We start from the raw sequence: 23,254 nt of genomic DNA on the forward strand, positions 1-23,254 counted from the left end.
AGTTATTATTTACAAATAGCTACTATTGCTGGAGTAACATTGCTAAATCAATAGCTATATTTCACAATTTTAGCTAAATTTAACTAAAAAATAATTTCTACTGTTGGAGATGCTAAGTTTAATTTTTATATTAATTAACAAGTTACGGCCAATTCGATTTATCTATTTTCTACACCACACATATTTATCAAACTCAAATCCCATTACCAGGAGTTGCTCCCAAAAGATTCACTACTTCTGGTACCAACAGAGCAGTATATAGGAACACGGGAGCCCTACAAACTGATCTTGGGCTGGGAATACAAGATTAGTTTGTACAGCTCTGCTCTTGCCGTTGGGCCTTCAACTAAATTTGGTTCGTGGAGATCTTGTGTTTGTTTGGATGGGTTCTGTTCAGGCGTTCTTGCGTAGGATTGATTTGGCTGGCTTCCAAGCTTTTTCCGGCAGATTTCGTGACGTCTCTGTGTCACGTTCAATTTCGGGGTGAAACAGCGACGCCGACGCAACTCCCTGCTGAATTTGCAACTGGGCTGGGGCTTGTCAAGCCTGCTGGGCTTCTTTGATTTTTGTTTTTTTTGCCCTGTTTTGGGCCTTTGTCTGTAGTCTAGTTTGTTTACTGTTGTCTTGTTGAATAAAAGAAATATCCTTCCATCGCAAACAAAAAAAAAACTAAATTATGGGTATGCACCGGGAGACTATTTAATTGCATAAGCAAATATATAATATTGGTGACCTAACCTCACCGGCCGATTGATCACCATGCATGTGACTAGTAGAGAAGTCCAAATATCACTAGTCACTACAAATCAAACCTATATAACAAGATTCAGTTATTTATAACACCAGTTGGAGTTTGTTACAAACGGATGTAATAAATTTGCTCTGCTTAGCTGGTTTGTTTGACTCTAGAATAGAGAGCACTAGCTAGAGACGCATCGTTTAAAATGAGTAGTTTTTACATAATTGTTGACCACAAATACTCTAGTCAATCACCGTTGGATTTGGACCCAATGGAGGTTGTTTTTTTTTTTTTTTTTTCCTTTTTACCACAGTTACTGATAAAGTAAAAACCATTTTCATATGATTGTCCTTTATAATCTATTCACATTCCTTATATAGTTATATGTAACTAATAACCAAATGAACACCACTATGCTTCCTTTTTCCTTTTATTCAAGAGAATGAGATGCTGTTTCTGGGGAAGAAGGAAGTGAGAGTAACTTTTCTCTTAATCTCTTTATAATTGTTTGGGGACAAAGATAGGATCAAGTGCTCCTCTACTGAAATTATGAGCCTACATTTCTCATTAAAGCAATACCTGAATATATACAAATCGACATGAATGCATACGTACTTGAATTTATACGAATGAAACTGGAATGAATTAACATTTTCTTCTCTATTTTTCTGCATGTGAAGCTCATTACTTCACTTAGAAGGAAGAAAGAACGTGGAAGTCGTAAGATCAATACACCACTTGATATTCTTTTCATTCCAACCTACATACCTGAAAACAGTGATCATAGATAAATCTAGTTCACTTGTTCCTATAAATAGCCACCGAAGATCAGCACTAGACACAAGTCACATAAATCGATCATAATGCAAAATATTTTCATCCATACTGCATTTCTTGTCCCCACCCCTCACACATTTGACGTCAGTGAAATGTAATCTCATAAACTCAATAGTAAACTAACTAACAGATCACAGCTCACTAACAATCTTTTCATTATTTCATATATATTATTATTAAGAGAAGAAATGTCTTTACCCATTTTATACTTTTTTCTCTAGATATAATTTCATTAGTATGTTTTAACCAATAGATCATAACGTACTCAGATGTATAACTTAATAGTCCCAACATATATAAGTAACTCTTCGATTCCTGATATAAGTACCAAGAATATTCGGGGGCGACTGGACGAGCTTTTGTCTTTGACTATAGTATTTGGTCTAACACGGGATTGAAGCTAATTAAAGCCAACATGGGCTGCTAAAGAGACTTCACCCAACATGGACCGCAGAGAAGGTGTTGGTAAGTAGCAACAAATAAATTTCTAAATAAAAAAAATAAAAACTATTTCATTTTTCTTTTACACGTACCCTCTCTTTCTAATAATTACTTATTTCTCTGAAATAATATGTCTTCTTTACACGCCTAGCATGCCAAAGATTTCTAGTATATTAATAATAAAACGTTTCAAACAATGAATCAAGTCGTACAAACGTCAATTTAGCATGAAGACAAATTTTTTGTTGTTGTTGTTGTTCAATAGAGGAATAAGAGAAGCAATAAACTTCTTCATTGTCCAAAATTTAGCATGAAGATAATTCTCTAGCTATAGATAGAGAAGTTTTCTCATCCTGTACGTTAAGGGTACTATATATAATGCAAATTAAGCTTTCTCATCTAAAATTAATTTGCTCACATTTTCAATAATCAGATTATTGTGTTCACCTGATTGTTGACAATTAGACTCGATCATTTGGTTCATTAGAAGCTCTGCTAACCTTTGGGAAGTAAAGCTTAATCTTAGTCATTGACTTTATTTGACGATAGGATCTAGTCTTAATTAGCTTATCTCTTTTATTTGATGGTACCCACGAGCATATATATATATATATATAGACCTACATAGTATGTGCGTGACAAATTAAGATTGTTAAATAATTGAAATTGTTAATTATATAAAAGAAAGAAGGTGATCATCAAATGCACTACTTGCACAATTGCCATCGTTCTAATCCCTACAAAATTGATCCAAGGGGGAAGTACTGAACTTGTGATGGCTAAGTTCTTAAAGTGGTAAAATACCTATCATTTTATAACATTCGTCTTATCCATATTATTCCCCTACTTGATCATAAATTAAGGGGTTACATTGTTTGTACTTATTGCTTTAAATAGCCGCCTAAGATGTCATTCTTGATCATAAATAATGTGCTACACTGTTTGGACTTATGGCTTTAAATAGCCGCCTAAGAAGTCATAATGATATACATCTCAGACCTTCATACCCTATAACTCCATACCCTTTGGATTGAAATCCGTCATCACAATATGGCTTTGATTCGTTTATTTCTCTATGTGATAGGGTTGGTAATGGTTCCTGATCCCTCCCATGTCCGGGACTCACCACAAGACTACCTCAATGTACATAATGTGGCTCGAGCACGAGTGGGAGTGGCAAACATTAGGTGGGACAACACTGTTGCCGCCTACGCTCTGAAGTACACCAAGTCGAGGCTAGGGGATTGCAATCTCGTCCACTCAGGAGGGCCTTACGGCGAGAATTTAGCCAAAGGCAGCGGCTCGTTTACGGCCGCGGCTGCGGCCAATATGTGGGTGGCGGAGAAGCCTTACTACAACTACACCTCCAATGCTTGCACCGGCGGAAAGCAGTGCAGGCACTATACTCAAGTGGTGTGGGCAAAGTCTGTTAGGGTGGGGTGTGCTAGGCTTCAATGCAGGAATTCGTGGTGGTTTGTTACATGCAGCTATTATCCACCAGGCAACTACATCGGGCAGCGCCCATATTAGGGACAACATGCAACTATAGTATGTGCATGTTATGTATAATCTACATCTCATCTATTTGAGAGAAAAGATTATACATACATGACATTAGCTATTGTCTATCTGCTCCGTCTAGCCTCCCGTCTCCACTCCGGCCATGCTTCTTCCTCTGTCTGCTTTCCTTCTTTTGGTTTCTTCTCCCATCTCTTAACCCCTTCTCTGTTGCTGATCCTTGATCATCATCCAAACATTGTTGGAAAGTATATCTCGCAGCATTGAATTGGGATTGTCTTGATATGCAAGAATATATTTGTATTAAGTAGTTTTGATTTGTTAGTATAGTCTTTGATTCCAATTGTAACTGTGATAACTGTCTTTCCTTACTGGTCTCCTAACTTGTTGGAGAACCACAAGAAATGCAGTAGGTGCCTTGTATATATGTTACAGGATTGAATACAATTAAAACAATTTAGCCAAAACATCTTTTCCTATATGGTATCAGAGCAGGAATAATTCCTGGCTCTTCTTCTTCTCTCTGCCGCCACTAGCAGTCTCTCAATTCCAAATTTCCAATTTTTTCCTGCCAATTACAAGCAGTTTTTTCTGCTATTAAGTAGCAGCCTTGCACTTTTTTTTCAATGGCAATTGGTGACGATTTTTTCTCTGAAACTTCCAATAGTAGAATTGGTACTGGCAACTACTTTACACCACAAATTCCTCAAGCCAATGCTGCTTCTGCAACTGAATATGCTACAAGTTTGTTACCTGTTGCTCCAAATCGTTGGATACTCGACAGCGGAGCAACTCATCATATTACTTCTTCTCCTACATCATTGACAAATATCAAGCATCCTTCTTTGGCACCAGTTTCATTACCTAGTGGAGACACGGCTGGCATTTCTATGACTGGATCAATTCAATTTAATGATTCTTTTCAATTAAATGATGTCCTCTGTGTGCCAAGTTTTAGAGTTGATCTTATGTCTATTGGCAAAACAATCGATGATTTATCTTGTTCAGTGACATTTTTCCCATCTTGGTGTATTTTACAGGACTTGGCTACGAGGACGATAATTGGTGTGGGTAAGCGACGTGGTAACCTCTACTACCTTGTGGCGTTGGCTTCAACTTCTCCTTCCTCTCACTTCGCTTGCAATCTCATCATATCCTCTGATCTTTGGCATCGTCGTTTGGGTCACCTTTCCTCTGCTCGTCTCCAATTTTTAGCTAATAATTCTCTCCATTTTAATTTTGATTCTAATCATAAATGTGACGTTTGTCCATTGGCGAAACAAACTCGCCAACCTTTTCCTTCCAGTTCAATTTCAACTTCGAAATGTTTTTCTCTTATTCATTGTGATATTTGGGGACGTCATAAAATTCCTTCTCTTTCTGGTGCTCATTACTTTTTGACTATTGTGGATGATTTTTCCCGATTTACATGGATTTTCTTAATGCGACACAAAAGTGAAACACAACCTTTACTCCGTCGTTTTTTTAATTATGTAAACACTCAATTCAACACAAAAGTTCAACAACTTCGTTCAGATAATGGGGCTGAATTTCTTTCATTACAAAATTTCTTTCTTGAAGAGGGTGTTCTTTTTCAACATTCTTGTGTTTATACACCGCAGCAAAATGGCGTCGTTGAGCGGAAACATCGACATATCCTTGAAACCGCTCGTGCCCTTCGTTTTCAGTCACATCTACCCATTAATTTTTGGGGAGAATGTGTCCTCACTGCCGTATATATCATCAATCGTCTTCCCACCTTGCTGCTTCACCGGAAAACACCTTTTGAAATTGTTCATCATAAACTTCCTGATTATTCTCGGATGCGAGTATTTGGGTGTATTGCTTTCGCAACCATTCCCAACCCGTCTTCAAAATTTTCTCCTCGTGCTACCAAATGCATTTTTCTAGGTTATCCCATGGGACAGAAGGCTTACAAACTCTACGATATTGAGACCCGAAAAATTTTCACTAATAGAGATGTCATTTTTCTTGAGGACAAATTCCACCATTTACCAAACACAAGCCCAACCGAAACAAATCCAACGGCCCAGCCCATTCCTCTCCCTTTAGTCTCTGACCTTTTCTTCAGTCCTCCTTCTTCACCAAACACGCGTTCTTCTCCTTTCCCCGATTCAGAGACCATGCCATCGCCATCTCCACCACCACATACTCCACCGCCCTCTCCACCACCCAATCCACTGCCCTTTCCACCACATATTCCGCCGCCACCCTCCACTATCAAAACCTATGTTCGCCGCCCTACAGTCCCAGCACCGGCGATCACGCCGTCCTCTCCTCCTCCGCCTGAGTCGTCCGGCTCTTCTTTGGCCCCCACCCATTCGTCTCCTCCTCCTAATTCCACTTCTTCCGTTGATTTACCCGAACAGCCCCCAGTTGATGTCGACCCAATCGAAGCCATTCAACCTGACCCTCTTCCCATTGTTCCCGCTGAACCGCTTCGTCGTTCTCAGCGCTCTCGAGAAGCCAACGTTCGCCTAAAGGACTACGTTTGCTCGCAGGTGATTCTGCCTCCGCATCAATTGTCCTCAGCCTTGTCCCGTTTCACACCAGGTACGCGGTATCCACTCTGTCATTACATTTCATATGATCGGTATTCCCCTGCTCACCTCAGTTATATTGCTAATGTTAGTCGGGATGAGGAGCCGACTTCTTATGAGGTTGCATCAGTTGATCCCAAATGGCAGGAAGCTATGAATTCTGAGCTTCAGGCCCTCATTGATAATCGGACATGGAGTCTCGTTCCTTTGCCTCCTGGAAAACGCCCAATCAGCTGTAAATGGGTGTATCGAGTCAAGCGCAAGGCTGACGGTTCTGTCGAGCGCTATAAGGCTCGTCTTGTTGCTCGGGGTTTTACTCAGACCGCAGGTATCGACTATCACGATACTTTTTCTCCTACTGCCAAAATGGTCACTGTTCGTTGCCTTCTTGCTGTTGCTGCTAGTCTAAATTGGTCCTTACATCAATTAGATGTCAATAATGCTTTTTTGAATGGTGATTTATTGGAGGAAATTTACATGTCTCCTCCTCCTGGTCTTCGGCGACAGGGGGAGAATCTAGTGTGTCGCCTTCACAAGTCGTTGTATGGACTCAAACAGGCCTCTCGTCAATGGTTTTCTAAGTTCACAGAGGCCATTCTTGCTGCTGGTTTCTCTCAGTCCAAAGCTGACTATTCCTTGTTCGTCCGCAAGCATGGTACATCTCTCACTGTATTGTTAATCTATGTGGATGACATTCTGATAACAGGAAACAATATGGAGTCTATTAATGCTCTGAAACAGTTCCTCCATACTCGTTTTCGCATCAAGGACCTTGGTGATCTGAAATTCTTCCTTGGCATTGAGGTAGCTCGTTCTAAGAAAGGCATTTACATATCTCAACGCAAATATGCCTTGGAAATTATCAAAGATAGCGGCTACTTGGGTGCTAAGCCGGTTGAGTTTCCCATGGAAGAATCAAAGCTTTCAGACAAAGGGGAATTACTCAAAGATCCTGCCTCATATCGGCGCCTAGTTGGTCGGCTGATTTATTTGACCATTACTAGACCCGACATCACATACTCAGTACATATTCTTAGCCGGTTTATGCATGAACCTCGCTTGCAACATATGACTGCTGCCCTTCGAGTTGTTCGTTACTTGAAGTCATCTCCTGGCCAAGGTTTGCTTCTCCATGCCAATAATTCTTTAAACCTGAAGGCGTTTTGTGACTCTGATTGGGCGGGTTGTCCTATTACCCGCCGCTCTACTACTGGTTATTGTGTGTTCCTAGGAGATTCTTTAATTTCATGGAGGACCAAGAGGCAAAAGACTGTGTCTTTATCAAGTGCAGAAGCTGAATATAGAGCAATGGCAGGTACTTGTTGTGAGCTTACTTGGCTACGCTATTTATTGACCGATTTGCATATGCCTGTTCCAAGTCCTGCTGTCTTACATTGTGATAATCAGGCTGCATTGCACATTGCTAAGAATCCTGTGTTTCATGAGAGAACTAGACATATTGAAATGGATTGTCATTTTATTCGGGACAAAATTGTTAAAGGTGAAGTTGTTACACGATTTGTGATTTCTTCACAACAATTAGCAGATGTGTTCACAAAAGCTTTGGGAAAGGAAAAGTTCAAACAGCTCATGTGCAAGTTGGGAGTTATTGATATACACTCTCCAACTTGAGGGGGAGTGTTGGAAAGTATATCTCGCAGCATTGAATTGGGATTGTCTTGATATGCAAGAATATATTTGTATTAAGTAGTTTTGATTTGTTAGTATAGTCTTTGATTCCAATTGTAACTGTGATAACTGTCTTTCCTTACTGGTCTCCTAACTTGTTGGAGAACCACAAGAAATGCAGTAGGTGCCTTGTATATATGTTACAGGATTGAATACAATTAAAACAATTTAGCCAAAACATCTTTTCCTATAAACATGTCCCTTTGTTCCGTCAAACCCGTCGATCTGTCACTGTCGTTTACAACCACTATCACGGTTGCTCTTCGGAGCGTTTACCTTACCGTTGCTTATCTCCGGCTAATTTGGATCTGGGAAGGCTGCTGTCTAGGGGCTTGGTTGTTGTTTGTTTCTATTACTTTTACTACTCTCTGGTCTAGTTGGTGAGGACATTTAGTGCCCTCTCGCAGTAATCTTCTTCCTTGTTTAATGAAAGTTGTGTCCATTACCAAAAGTCCAAAAACATAAGTAAATAAATAAACCTCACATGCATGCATTGATAAATAAGAGCTACTAGATGCCCTGGAGTCAATCACCGAGGGAAGTTTGTGCTTTAGGTTTCATCTCATATTTTCCGGCAACTATATATTTCTATACGTACATTAGTCATTGCGAGCCATAATTCTGAGTAATGAGTCAAAAAAAAAAAAAAAAAATCCTTATCTTATATAATTACCTCCGGTTCGACAAATAACCCAGGCTAGCTCCCATAGTACACTATATACTATATTTTACTATTTCACTACTACTGGAGAAACAAAGCCGACAAAACAATTACCCTCAGAACATTGATATCATGCAACGATCAATGGAAGCCACCAAAAGTGTAGGTTTGGAGATCAGATTCACGGATGCCAATGTTTGGTAATCTGTATGACAGACTAAAACAAAAACAAAAATGGCAAACTGCTCTTCTATCACTATTACAAACACGTACTTACCAAAATTGATCGATCATAATCCAAATATCTTCATTAATATAGCTCCCCTTCTTGCAATACTTCTCCCTCCCATTCTCAAAACTCACCGCAAGACCAAATCGATACAACATAGCTCGTTTACGAGTTGGTGTACCAAACTTTACATGTGATGACACTATTTTGGCCTATGCTCAATGCTATGCCAATTCAAGAATCAGAGACTGCAATCTCGTGCATTTTTTGGCATGGGTCTTACGGTGAGAAGTTGGCATACGGCAGCGACTCATTCACAAGGGCTGACGCCGTGAACTTGTGGCTTGTGGACAAGCCTACTACAACTACACTTCCAATTCTTGTGTTGGTGGACAGTGTCTGCACTATACTCAGGGGTCCAATGAAGCAACAATGGGTGGTGGTATGTCACCTGCAACTCTATGATCCACCCGGCAACTACTACAGCAGATATCCTTACTAGTTAAATGATTGGAATGACAACAATTTTGTACACATTGGCTACAAAAATAGCAGCTTATCATAAAGGAAATAATCGACTTCATGAGGAACAATCCGAGCTCATGGAGAATGGAATATGCTAGTATCAATAAGAAGTATATCGATCAGCTGCTTCGGTTAATTCCAAATTCTTTTCTACTGCTTCCATCGATGGCTAGCTTTAGTCTTGTATGCCGATTTTCTACTTAATTCCCTTTTATTGCTGATCAAGGGATTGTTTAGAGTACTTGGATGTTTATCATACACTCAATTACATCTAATTGAACCAAAATTACAATTTAGTTGAACCAAATTTACAACATTAACAACAAAGTTATCACATTTGTTTTACACATTTACATATAATTGAACCAAGTTACTACATCGACAACAATTTGTTCATAAACTTGTAAAAATATCGTAGGTGGAGTAATTACCTGTAATAGAACTAAAATTACCCAAAAAATAACTCTATTTACCACAATGACAACAAAATTGTTGTCAGATTTGTAAATGAGTATATCACATACATACAGGTACCGTAGAATTTCCCGCTGTCAATAACCCTCCCTTTTAAAGATAAAAATGTAGGATTGAAGTTGGGTTGTCTTATGGATGATTATATATGTTCCAACAATAAAATCATCCTTGCAGAGTTGACTAAAACTTATATTGACTACTGTTTCTAATTAGATTAGACTAGAATCAGGTTTTTGTTTCAGGATGGATAGCATACTTGGTCTTTAACAAACAAAGCAGAAAACTTGACAAATTGCATAAACTCGATATAGCCTCACTAGAGTTTACATAGTGTGCCTTGAAAATTATCCCCAAGTCTTCCTTCATCATTTCTAACAATTTTTGGTTTCGTTCAATATTTAATAACAATCATAGATGTCTATCTTCAAAAAATGGATTAGATCGAATGAAGGTACAAATAGTGAAATATTATAATGAAACTAATATAAGATGCAATTCACATAATGTATATGATCGAGTGAATGAAGAACAACAAAATATATGTTGAGTGAACACTAGCTCTCTTTTTTATATCTGCACAATTTCCAAATGACAAGCAACCAGGTGGAACTTGGAAGAGAGAAGGCGTACAGTAAAATTATGCTCAGGAGAGTTTCTGCCTTCTTTATTATTTTCTTTTTTATAGTTAAGATTATTATCAATTTCCACTTGAAGTACTATAAACTAGTTCTTCTAATATGTGTTAACCACGTCATGCAAAGTACCACAATCTACTTTTCTTTCAGTTTCAAATGAAAATGAACCTCGAAGTATTACATTAATTAGCTCTTTCTGATTTTCTATTGAACTTACTTGTTTTAGCAAAAGAAAGAACGTGATCAATGCACCACTTGCCAATTTCATCATTCTAATTAATCTAAGGGGGAAGTTCTGATGACTCGGTTGCTTAAAGTGGTAAAAAACCTATCATTTTATAACATTCTTCTGATCCTTTATTCCCATACTTGGATCATAAATAATGTCTTACACTGTTTGTACTTGGTCCTTTAAATAGCCCCCTAAGAGATCACAATGTCACATATCTCACACCTTCATGCCTTATAACTCCATATTTTTTTTATTGAAATCAATCATCACAATATGGCTCTGGTTCTTTTACTTCTCTATGTGATAGGGTTGGCAATGGTTCCTCCCTCCTATACCCAGAACTCACAACAAGACTACCTCAATGCGCACAATGCGGCTCACACACAAGTCGGAGTGGCAAACATCATGTGGGACAGCACTGTTGCTGCCTACGCTCTGAACTACACCAAGTCAAGGATCGGGGATTGCAATCTCGTCCACTCAGGAGGGCCTTACGGCGAAAATTTAGCCAAAGGCAGCGGCTCATTCACGGCCACTGCTGCGGTTAATTTGTGGGTGGCGGAAAAGCCTTACTACAACTACACTTCCAATGCTTGCACCGGCGGAAAGCAGTGCCTGCACTATACTCAAGTTGTGTGGGCAGAGTCTGTTAGGTTGGGGTGCGCTAGGCTTCAATGTAGCAATTTGTGGTGGTTTGTTACATGCAGCTATGATCCACCAGGCAACTACATCGGGGAGCATCCATATTAGGCACAACATGCAATTGTAGTATGTGTCATATATAATCCGTATCTCATCTATTTGAGAGGGAAGATTATACATACATGACATTAACTATTCTTAATAACAGAAGGTCATGTCTGATCGATATACAAGTAAACATCAATTCCATGCATTGATAAAATAAGAGCTGCTGGATGCCCTGAAGTTTGTGTTCTAGCTTTTTGTGCTTTCCTGTAACTATTTCTATACATTAGTTGTTGCGGGCAATAAGTTTCAAAAAAAACAGATCCAGCAATAGTTGTAGAGCATGGCATACCTCATTACCTTGTATACATTCATAAGTAATAATCAAATAAAACAAGATAGATCAGTATTTTTAGAATGAGCAGCACTATATTGAGGCTATCAGCTAGTTCCCAGGTATATATAAATATCCTTGCATGTTTTGCGTTGTCTTGTTTGGGCATTATTTGTTCCCTTCTCTTTCAAACTTTTGCTTTGAGTGATCTCAAAGACCTCTCTACAAAGTACAAACATAGCACTTGAATTACTTCCTCTACAAACATAGCATAGAATTACTCAGAAATTATACCTTCCCATAATTATGTGTTCTAATGATACACTTCCATAACCATTCATATATCACGCACTGCTATAATAAATCAATGGTACATACACTCTCTACTACTTGAGAACTAGTTTTCACAAAATTGTTATGAAAGCTCAATAATTTTAGGCCGCTTTTTGGGCCGCTTATTATTAAATCCTTCACTTAAAGAATTAATTTTGTCCGGAGAGGATGTTTTCTTATCCTCATCGCTACTTTCTTCTTCATCATCACTGCTACTATCATCTGATTCCTCTCCACTACTGCTATCCTCCACAGGTATCACAGGCTGATAACCAGAAACTGCAGCTTCTGCTGCAGCCACAGCCTCAGGAGTTTGAAGATCAACAACACCCAACATACATTCCTGCCAATTGGAGTGCGCCAGGAATCAGTTATATATCCAATAGAATCAACAACCACAGTCTGTGTGTGTGTGTGTGTGTGTGTGTGAGAGAGAGAGAGAGAGAGACCACACTAACGACTTGAGACTCATCTCCGGTGAGCGCTTCGATGTCATATTTTTCTGGATTATCCTACATTCAGAAAATGAGAAAACAGGCTGTGATTCAAAAGAGATGTTTGTATAGAGATAAGGAATCTGGCATTGATTGCAAGTTGAATATGCTAACCTTCGCATCAAGCTGCAATTTTTCATTAGCTTCTGACATGACTCCCAAGAAGTTCCTCATTTTTCCCAACACTGCCAGCTAAGCAAACAAATGAGCAACATTTTCCAAACTAATTTTAACACAATATACACAACAGATAGCAGAGACAACTAAAGAACATGATAAACTGCATCCTACAAGTTTCAGCTAACAGAAACAGAGGAGAGACTGTTCAAAGATAAATAAAAACCCCCTCCCTCTCTTCTCTCTTTTTTCTTTTTCTCTCCCCAACCATAACCATCAAGCATTTAAGTGAAGCCTAAAATACTTGTGAAGCTGCAGATTAAACTGTTCAAGGGCATGTCTGAAACTCTTACCAGCTTGTAAGAGAAACTCAGTGGACTATGAAAGATGGAAGTTTCACTAACAAAAGATAACACCAAAGGAGACCCCATGCTCAACATCTATTCAGTATTTGAAGGTTAGAAGATTTTTTTTTTTTTTTTTTTTTTAACCTCTGTGTGTGTTCTTCTGGTTTTCATGAAGTTTCAGGAAAAAAAAAAAACCCTCACTAATTTCTTGCAAAGTCTATAAGGAAAGAGGAGAGATGCACTGTCCTGTTTTGCTCCTCGGCCTTTCTGATGGACATAACTAGCAGCTCCTCATCAATTTTAAGCCTTAACCGACTAGGGGAACTGGAAGACATTAATACACACGCAATGTAATTGTTCCTATGCAGCGGTTTCAGATGTAACACAGATTTTCCGGAGTAAAATGAAAATCAAGAAAACATGGCCAAAAGCATGAACAGAGAAATTGAAAAGCAGAAAACTGGATTGAAGCAACAATTAAAAAAAAAAAAAAAAAAAACCGAAATTTCAAAATTGAAACGGGAACGAGGCAAATCAACTCACACTGGCTTTTGGGAGGAGGAGCAATGATGGGCTTCTTTGTTTGGGCAGGCTGGGATTCATTTTTACAAACAAGTAGTGTGGATTCTGCAGGCAGATACAAACAGAGTGAGCTTGGTGAGATTGAGAGCTCCAATTAAGCACAGATATAGAGAGAGAGAGAGAGAGAAAGAGACCCAGTGGTGAAATTGAGGACTTGTTGTGCTCCAATTGCAGAAGATCTTTGCTTGGAGTTCCCATCTTCCTCTTCAAGGATTTAGGGTTTTAGAGAATGCAGACCCACCTCTCCAGGGTTTTAGCGGCCAAGACGACGCTCCAGATCTTTATACTCAAAAATTAATTAATTAAATAATAAAAGATTGGGCTGGATCTGAACCGGAGCAGGCTTTCTCTTCTTAATCTTTTTGTTTTAAACCCCACCCGTCCCTATTCTTGATGGACTCGGACGCATGATTTCTCAAATTTATTTATTTTTTCTTGATCCTATGTCACTTCTAATCCTAAATTAGAAGAGGGAAGAGATGGAAAGAGCATAAAATTTGTTTTAAATTGTAATTAGGTTGAATGTACAATTAGCTATACTAAAAGTATCCCCGATTTAAGAATACAAAAGTTTGTGACACGTTAAACCTAGTGGCGGATCTAGGAAGTAAAATTGTGGTGGCTAATTTAAAGCTTGTATATAAATTTTTTTCTTTTTTGACGATAATGCTTCTAAGAATATTTAAGACTATATTTTTGGAGAAATTTAAAAGAAATACTAATAGAAAATATTGTAACCAAAGAAGAAAAGGGAGAATAAAATGGGGAAAAGCAAAAAGATTTGCCTTTAAGGGAGGAAATAGCACGGTAACTTTGCCAACTGAAGAAAACAACATGAGAAGTCAGCACTCATAGTATGTAACATCTATATTGAAAGGATTTTGGGTTGGGCTAGCCATGTAACGTAACCTTTCATGTAGATCCATAACTACCTAAATCTCTAGGTATCGTTGTAGAAACACGGTAATATAGTATTAATGCTCAAATTGAGATTGTGTAATCATTAGGTTGTACCTCTTGAGACATAACTTCCTTTGTAAGGATACTTTAACTTTAATTCTGCCCCATCATCTAATTAACCGCAATCAAGTCAATTGTGATCCTCATAGTTAGCACTTAACATATCCATTCTAGCCAATTGAACTTTATTCCAATGTGTAACAAGCCCCACGTAAAGGAGTTCAAAGATAATCGTTTTTCTGCACAATGATACATTGATTACAAACCGTGCATGAGTGCATCCTTATCGTCTGCTTTATATAACAAAAACCATTTTTCAATGTGAAGTGTGAAGCCTTTGGCCCTTGGGAGTGGTTAGACCTGTGGCCTATTTTAGTTTTAGACTACTTTCTCAATCACTTTCGCTAGTTGGCTAATGGTAATGGATTCAATATATTTTACATATTTACGATATGATACAAACTTCTTCTTAGACACCGATTCGAATAAAAAGTGAATCGATGTCATACCAAACAAATGTTGAAGTTCTCAACTCCATCTGCAAAAGATACAAAAGATTTGCCCTTTCCAACATCCTTACTCGATTCCTTATAAAGAATAAGGAGGCCAAAGCCTAATAGCATTCCCATTAAAACCAAAAAGCGAAGAAGCATTTTGGTATATTGCAAATCTGAAGACAGCGGCTAGCTAAAAGATTACTTTACTTCCAAGTATGGATCATATGAATACTTTGAAGTAATACAATGAGCTTTTAAATTGTTGCCTCTGTTCAATAGCCTCTATATAATCAATAAGGAATAATTAGCCCAGAGAAGAAAAATAAAGTAAATGGGGGAAACAAAAACAAAAAACGAAGGGAATATATAGGTAGTGTATAGGATCATCTATTTCTATGATCAATACTTGGGAAGAGAACACTCCTTTGGAAGATTTCCTTGGAACCTCTGTTTGTCTTGGCAATAGTCATAAATCATGTGGTACTTCCTAACCCATTTGAACAACCTTCTCTGTGTATTTGTTAAGGTGCTGTATCTTTTCTGGTGCCACCAATTTGTAGGGCTCTCTGCCCTGCAAAACCTAGCATTTCCTTTCCAAATACATGCATCAATCTTGTGGTTTCTGAATGAAGCTATGAAGGGGCCCTTTGACCAGTCAATTTTGTCACGGCCACCTCCGGTTGCCCAGCTGTCGCCGTTCCATAGGCTGGTTTTGATGCTCATTGGCTGCCACCTAGGATATCCCACACCCTTGTCTGCATGGTTTCTGTATACTCTGATGGGAACCCAATCCACCATAAACCTATAGCAACAGCAAAAAATGGACCAATAATGTTAATAAAAAATGTTAGGAAAGGACTCAAATTATCGTGATTTAATCAAGGTTAGGGTTTAGAGTTTGGCTCGTGGACTTTAAGCTACACTTTGAAGTAATAAATTCTTGAAACAGAAAGGTTCTTATTTTCCAGATTAGATAGTGAATTTTTGAAGTTGACTTACACAATTTGATGAAGGTTCCATAATATGGAATAGGTGTGGAAGTCTTTTGTTGGATCAAACCAGAGGTTGATCCTCTCTTCACGGTTGTCGAATCCATCAGCAAAAATGTTTGTTTGGACAATATATGGTTTGCCTTCCACATTGCCAAGGAATTCGAAGTCTATCTCATCACGGTTAGGTTGATCAGATGTCAGCTGCGTTGATAATCACAATTGATCATATGTATAATTTTTTCCTTGCCATAAGAGAGTAATATTAACCAGATTCATATTTGAATGTCTGCATTCCAAATTGACAGTATGACAACATAACAAAATCAAAATAGTTTTCCTTACATAATAGGCTAACACTGTGCCTGCTGAACGACCTGGTACTAGCTTAATTTGCATGTCAATCTGTCCAAACAAGAACATCTGATTCGAAGCAAAACCAGAACCTATGACGTTTTAATAGAAAACAAATTATCAGAAATGAATCAAATGATGTTAGAACTCGTAATTTTTTTTTTCAAATTTTGAACATACCGGATTCTTGGTCGAGCTTCAAACTCCTTGTCTTGCCATCAGCTGAAGTATTTACATGACTTGGAGACCATGTCACAAAGAAATCCTTATTGAAGTCTCCTGTTGAAACAACCGAACCACTTGTAATTTGAGTCGATATCAAAGTAAGAATCCCTATAAAGATGACAGTTCTGTGACAAATAGTCATGGTTACTTTCTGGCTTCTTTATGATATGAAGATCAAGAAGGGGACTATATATATAGGTATTGCATGGGAGGGCGGTGGAAAATGTGCTTTAGAACATTTAATCTAAAAGCGATGAAAGAAAATGTGTAACAGAAGGAAGGAAGGTTATTTTGTAGGAATATCTTTAGGGGGAAGCAAAGAAATGTTAGTTGTCAGCATCTTCTGAAAATAATCTTCTTAATTATAATGACTTATATGTGGTGATAATTAGGATGGGAATTTTTTTTTTTTTTTTTAAATGTGCGGCTGCCCTCAAGCCTTAATTAAAGAAATTGAAGAATATAAGGGGGGGACGTAGAGCCTGAACCCCAAAGTTTGCCATAATTACATTAGGATGAGAATTTTCTTAGGTACCCGAGTGTTTGCCATACACTCAGTTTGTTAAATATTTTGGACCATTGGATTAGTAATATATCTAATGGTCTCAAATATTTAAAATTTGGTAACCTGCTTAGCCTTTAGTCAATTACTATTAGTTAAATAGTATTTATTACTAATTAATTTATCATTAACCAATTAATGTTTGATTATCAATTAACAATTATACTATTGACAATTACGTTTTTTCCTTATTAAAAACAAAAGACTTCTAATCTAAGTTCACGGAATTAGTTTTGATTAAATAGTTTTTATTACTAATTAATTATAGCATTAGTAGCTTCCTTAATTAAATATAATTCTTTTTACATGTATTTTACGACAACCACAACAATTAATGTAAAAATAGATAATATTTGTTTTAGATGTAGTAACTACTTCACGTACAACTTGTTATTACTGTTTTTTGAACTAATTTATAAATGTTACCACAATATGTTATCATATAGGTAAACCATTATATTTTGACTAAAAGCATGTATGTTTAGGGCATGTTTACTTACTTGGAATGGAATGGAATGTAATGGAATGATTACGGAGTAAAAACACCCCTGTGTTTACTAACACATAAATGAATCGGAATGATTCCAGGTAAAAGAATTCATGTGTTTACTAACACATGAAGGAATCGGAATTGGTGTAGGTCCCACCTATTTATCAGGAATCGATTCCTGAATACTCAGGAATTCGATTACGAAGGGGGGAGATGGGTTTAGGAATCATTCCTCCGGAATCAATACCGATTCCTTTCTTCTCCCATTCCACTTGTCTCCGATTCATGATTATTTTCCATTCCAAGTAAGTAAACGTGCCATTAGTGTAATGAAGTTCTCCCTTGTGTAATTTAAGTAATATATTGTGTAATTTCCATCGTCGAAGTTGTAATTACTTTCAGTCGACGCAATTTACCACAAACTACAACAATTAATGTAAAAACCATAATTTCTGTTCTAATTGTAGTAATTACTCCACCTACAATCTATTTACTAGTTTATGGACAATTTAACAAGTGTGACCACAAATTTGTTGTCATAGTGGTAAATCTTTATGTTTTTATCATTAATGAAATGATTACTTTAATGAGTATGCATTTTACCACAATCCACGGCAATTGATGTAAAAAGGGTCATTTTTGTTCTATTTGTAGTAATTACTCCAGCTAAACTAATGCACTAGTTTGTGGACAATTTAGCAAGTGTGACAACAATTTGTTGTCAGAGTGATAAATCTTTATGTTTTTATAATTAATGAAATGATTACTAGACTACACATTTTACCACAAACCCACAACAATTGATGTAAAAGTGGTAACTTTTGTAGTAATTACTTCAAAAACTATATCATTTACAAGATTATCAACCATTTCACAATTCTAACAACATTTGTGTTGTGAATATGGTTAAATTAATATTATAGCAAAAGATGTGTAAGTACTCAGTATTGTAAGAAGGTTCTCCATTTGATAATCAATGTTATCCATTTGATAAAAGTTGTCCAACTATGATTCTTTGACCACTCAATTACAATAACCACAATAAGTGTGGTCATGAGTCGTAATTTTAGTTCTACTAGGTGTAACTTATTATTTTGACATTATTTATTACTTGTTTATGAACAATATTACATATCAAGAAAGAATGTGTAGTTAATATAGTAAATTTTATTTTTAAAAATAACACATGTCAACATTTAAGTGGGTAACCTGTTAACCAGTTCAATAGGTCACTATATTAATTTATTAAAAATATAAAATATAAAAAGTAAGGGTATGGCATACATCAAGATACCCTAGACGACCCCAATTAGGATGTGGTTATAACTCTGAACACATTAATTGTTAGTCTTTTTTCACCTGGCAGAAATAGCTGACCAAGCAAAGCTAGGAAATGTCTTGTGATGGATGACCCAACTTATTTACTAGCTAATTTGACGAATCTAGCTGAGGACAAGTAAGGGGGCTAAGAGCATCTTTAGCACTCTTTATTTTTGCTTCTTAGTTATTTTGAAGAACATGTTTAGCTTTTTATCTATCATAGCAGCTGCACCAGACTCTTAAGTGACTCTCCATTGTAACTTTTAGATATCTCGCTCATAAACATAGAGAGCGAGATGAGCTCTCTATAATTTAAAACATTCATTTTTAGTTATTTTATGTAATTTATAAATACGGGTAAAGCTATGGTATGTTAACATTTCTCATACATCAACTATTTTTACCACTTTAAGGACTCATGTTACCACTTTGAGGACTAATATTACTATTTTGAGGACTCATATGGTAAACTAAGAAAATTTACCACTTTAAGGACTTATGTTACCACTTTGAGGACTAATATTACTATTTTGAGGACTCATGTGGTAACTGAGAAAATTTACCACTTTAAGGACTCATGTTACCACTTTGAGGACTAATATTACTATTTTGAGGACTCAAATTACCACTTTTAAGGCAATTGTATGCATGTCATACATTAACATTTTGTAGAATTTTCCTATAAATACATTTAAACCATTCAATCTTCATTTAAAAAATAATATAAATTCAAAACTAGCTAAACTAGAGAGCACTGATATAAACGTATTTCCAAAGTAGCTAGCTAAAATAACTTTTTAGCTACTTTGGCTAAAATTTGACTCAAAAATAGCTAGTATTGCTAAAGATGATCTAATGTGATTTTATTTAAACTTATAGCTGGTTTTAGCTAGGCTTTCTAAATCAGAACTTATTTTATATGTAAGGTTACAGAAAGTTGAAGAAAGCGAGAAAAATGACTGAGATTTTTTTCCTTTGTAGGATAACTACTTTTAGCTATTCAAGCATCCCTTGTGTACTTCATGATGTCGTTCAGAGGTTATTCTTTCCCTCCTTTCGTAGAGTTGTGCAGAAGTTGGGTTTCTTTTAGACCTTTTTTTTTTTTTTTTTTTTTTTTTGCTGTAATAATCATAGTTAATTTTTTGGTTCCAACTTTCAGTAGAAGCAGAAAGTGCACAGGTAAAGAATTCTATTGTGGAGGTTAGTCGAAGTAAAGGCAAGATTTGGACATAAGCAATGTTACTCATGATCAAGTATCTGCCAGCTGCAAGAAAGAGTTATGATACAAGTACTACTTTTAGTGCCTAACTAAAACCGTTAGATCGATGGATGAAGATAAATAGAGAAATCAACGTTTAAATATCTTCTACAAGCAAGGAGAGCATTCATTAATTAACCACTACTATTAGTCTTGGTACGTAATGCATAAACTCATCCGAAAAGATCAAAAAGCAAAAGCAGATTTGGAAGGTGGCTGTAGCGTTAATCCAACTTCAAATCATTACAGGCTGATTAACTAATTGAATAATTAACCTACTGCATGCTGTAGCTAATAATAAAAAGAGCCGGTCAACCGGCTGGAGCATGTCATTCGATCGCATTCCCTCTCTCCGGAGTTTGTGCCGGTAATACAAAAACATGTCGACGACCATTATTGCCATATGTGGTTCTACGGTAAATATGCTGTAGATGAAGTTAACTTTTTTATTTTTAAGTTGTAGATTTTGAGATAGACAGCAAAAACGAAGTTCAATAACAGGAATACAGGATGTGCACTTTGTGCTCATCATAATCTAATAACAAGCTGGCAAGCTTTCTAGGAAGGTGTTTGAGAGGTTATTCAATGGAAGTATAAAGTTGAAACATAGAATCATAGGCCAGACCGCCAGACCAAAAGCTTAAGTACGTAGCTGCATATCTAGGAGGGAATAGTGATTAAGCTCTATCTGATACTCTATACATACATAGGCAGATAGTTCCGACCAACTATTAGAGAAAGTGTACGTACCTGTTAGGTCAAGAGCGCAAGCGGGAACAGAGGCAAGAACTAATCGTAGGCTAGACCAAAATTAAGCCAGGCCGGGGAATAGTAATTAATCTCTAGCTCGTACGTGTTGCTACTTATGAGATCACATGGAATTTCGCTACCTTCACCATTCCCGCACTATATTCCTCCCCACTAAAAAGGCAATGAAGAGAACTAATCACTCAGTTTGTTCTGCAAGTGATTGAATGCGAATATGCGATCAGCCACCTGATCGACCAACTATTAGAGCAACTATGAACACAGACCAGCTATTAGAGCAAGACCAACCACTAGCTTGTTAGGCCCTATAGACAAACTCTATTTATCTATTTTCATCCTCTCATATTTTTCAGGAAAAAAAAAATGTAGCTGAAGCGCACCTTGATGAATCATGTTATGTTTTTTCTTTTGAGAGAGAAACCCTAAAACCCCCAAAGTCCGGTTTTTCCCTTCAATATTCGATCTTGTCTGGCGGCGCCCCAACCGGTGCTGGCCTCCTGCCTCGCCGTCCTTGGGGTTTGCTGCCGGACAGGCATTCGTTCCAATTTCGCCCGAGGATCATTCATGGGTGGTGCGCTTCGGATAGTTTCCGAACGGCTTGGGTTTGGCTTTTTCTGGCCGCATCTTAACCGGCGACGTGGTGTGCTTATCCACACCAGCGGGATTTCGAACAGCGTGAGGGCGAGTGAGCTATGGCGGCGTGATTTGGCGTGAGCTGTGGCAGCCTGTGGCGCGGCGGCCAGGGTCGGAGAAGGGCAATCACTCATTCTTAAAACTAGCATTCTTAAGACCAAAGAGTCGGGTGTAAAAGGGGGGAAAGCTCTCCGTTCCTGGTTCTCCTGTAGCTAGATCCTCCGGAACCACAAGAATCCTTAGTTAGAATGGGATTCCAACTCAGCACCTTTCCTTTTTTTTTTTAGATTTTGAGAAGAGTTGCTCTTTGGAGAGCACAGTAAGATGAAAGTTGTAAGCTGTGTTCGGGGGGGAGTTATTGTCTATCGTCGGCCTCTATGGTAGAATCAGTCGGGGGCCTGAGAGGCGGTAGTTTACCCTGTGGCGGATGTAGTTTGGGCTGAAGCAGTGAGAAGTCGCGGAGGCGTAGATCGAAATGGCATGGGTCGTGGCAGAGCGGGTCAAGCAACTGCTGTGGTTTGTGGCGTACGACATGTCGTCAGGAGCGCTTGGATGGTGGTGTACGACATGTTGACGACATGTCGTCGAGGATGGTGGGCTGGGGCCAGACCAGCGTGGTGGGCTCTGGAGTTGGACTATACCTTTGGATGCTTCTTGGGACTGCTATTTTGGGCTAGAGTTGTTGCCCTAGGCCTTTACTATGTTTTTAGCTTGTCTTTTACAATAAATTCCTTGTATTTAGGAACCTAAGCACAAATATGCACCTAATGTCTCTTTAGCGTCTCTAGAGTAGTACCGAAGGAGGATATCCGTTATCTATACTTATTTGAATGTACAATGAGTAGGACTATATGTACGTACCACTTGTGGGTACTACCACTAGCTTCTTGTCTGTCTATAAATGACAGTGGAATGGTATGTAATGGCCTATTCTGACTTGTGATGAATATATTGTTCCGCCCCCGTGGCATTACTCAAAAAACTTGACATGATTTGATAAGATGTGCAACCTCCTTTTATTTTATTGTCACATAATAGTAACTTTATAATTGGGTTTTACTCAGTTTCATGTCTATTAATTTTTATTTTATTGTTTGTTTGTTAGAATACGTAGTCTCTAGTTAGAGTTTTTTTTTCTTTTTCTTTTTTTGATCAAGTAGAAAACTAGAAAAGTTGCATTAAAATTAATTAAGACGCAACAGCCCATGAAGGGTACAGGGTGCATACTGGATAAGTTCTAGAAAGAGCTACAAAATCAAACATAACACTGGAATACATGAAATAACACACTAGTAGGCCAACAAACAAGCCCAACCCACACACACCAATCCAACACGAAAACCAAACGTCATCGAGACTCGCCATAAACAACAGTGAGAAGTAGCAGCCAAGCTTTACGAGGATGATTCATTCCGAATTTGAATCGAAGCTCCAAAGGTCTCTACCTAGCAGATCTAAATGTCCATCTCAATACCTGCACCAACATAAATCGGGTATCCCAATGAAGCCAAAATGGGGATCTCCCAACAAGATGTCGAACCGAGGAATGATCTCCACGTCGTTAGTGCCATGGGGGGGGGGGGGAGTTTCTAATTGAGAAGGAATAAGAGGAGATTTGCAGCCATTTTCCAAGGGAGACGATGCCGTCAAGAAACCAGGTAAAGAGGGAAGCAAGAACAAAAGTGAGGGGGATATAGAGATGGTTATGGATAGAGAACACAAGGAATTTGGCCTCATGGTTCGGAAAAATCAGATTGAAGAGG

General features: G+C 37.8%; 4 protein-coding genes across 4 annotated transcripts; 2 read left to right on the plus strand and 2 right to left on the minus strand.

Moving 5' to 3' along the window:
- Positions 1-2,990: 2,990 nt before the first annotated feature.
- LOC133740553 (pathogenesis-related leaf protein 6-like) lies at positions 2,991-3,952 on the plus strand. The gene has a single exon (XM_062168510.1). The coding sequence runs from the start codon at positions 3,068-3,070 to the stop codon at positions 3,545-3,547; it is 480 nt and encodes a 159-aa protein (XP_062024494.1). The 5' UTR covers positions 2,991-3,067; the 3' UTR covers positions 3,548-3,952.
- Positions 3,953-10,799: 6,847 nt separating this feature from the next.
- On the plus strand, positions 10,800-11,291 carry LOC133741107 (pathogenesis-related leaf protein 6-like). The gene has a single exon (XM_062169047.1). The coding sequence runs from the start codon at positions 10,815-10,817 to the stop codon at positions 11,289-11,291; it is 477 nt and encodes a 158-aa protein (XP_062025031.1). The 5' UTR covers positions 10,800-10,814.
- Positions 11,292-11,839: 548 nt separating this feature from the next.
- LOC133739613 (uncharacterized) lies at positions 11,840-13,724 on the minus strand. Its single transcript, XM_062167394.1, has 5 exons — positions 13,570-13,724; positions 13,397-13,480; positions 12,504-12,574; positions 12,345-12,407; positions 11,840-12,238 (listed from the first exon to the last, which is right to left on the minus strand). The coding sequence occupies exons 1-5, from the start codon at positions 13,631-13,633 to the stop codon at positions 11,978-11,980; spliced, it is 543 nt and encodes a 180-aa protein (XP_062023378.1). The 5' UTR covers positions 13,634-13,724; the 3' UTR covers positions 11,840-11,977.
- Positions 13,725-14,826: 1,102 nt separating this feature from the next.
- On the minus strand, positions 14,827-16,643 carry LOC133739809 (probable xyloglucan endotransglucosylase/hydrolase protein 10). Its single transcript, XM_062167615.1, has 4 exons — positions 16,416-16,643; positions 16,227-16,327; positions 15,892-16,085; positions 14,827-15,694 (listed from the first exon to the last, which is right to left on the minus strand). The coding sequence occupies exons 1-4, from the start codon at positions 16,600-16,602 to the stop codon at positions 15,292-15,294; spliced, it is 885 nt and encodes a 294-aa protein (XP_062023599.1). The 5' UTR covers positions 16,603-16,643; the 3' UTR covers positions 14,827-15,291.
- Between the last annotated feature and the right edge of the window lie 6,611 nt (positions 16,644-23,254).

This window comes from Rosa rugosa, chromosome 3 (assembly GCF_958449725.1).
Source record: "Rosa rugosa chromosome 3, drRosRugo1.1, whole genome shotgun sequence".
NCBI classification, from domain to species: Eukaryota; Viridiplantae; Streptophyta; class Magnoliopsida; order Rosales; family Rosaceae; genus Rosa; species Rosa rugosa.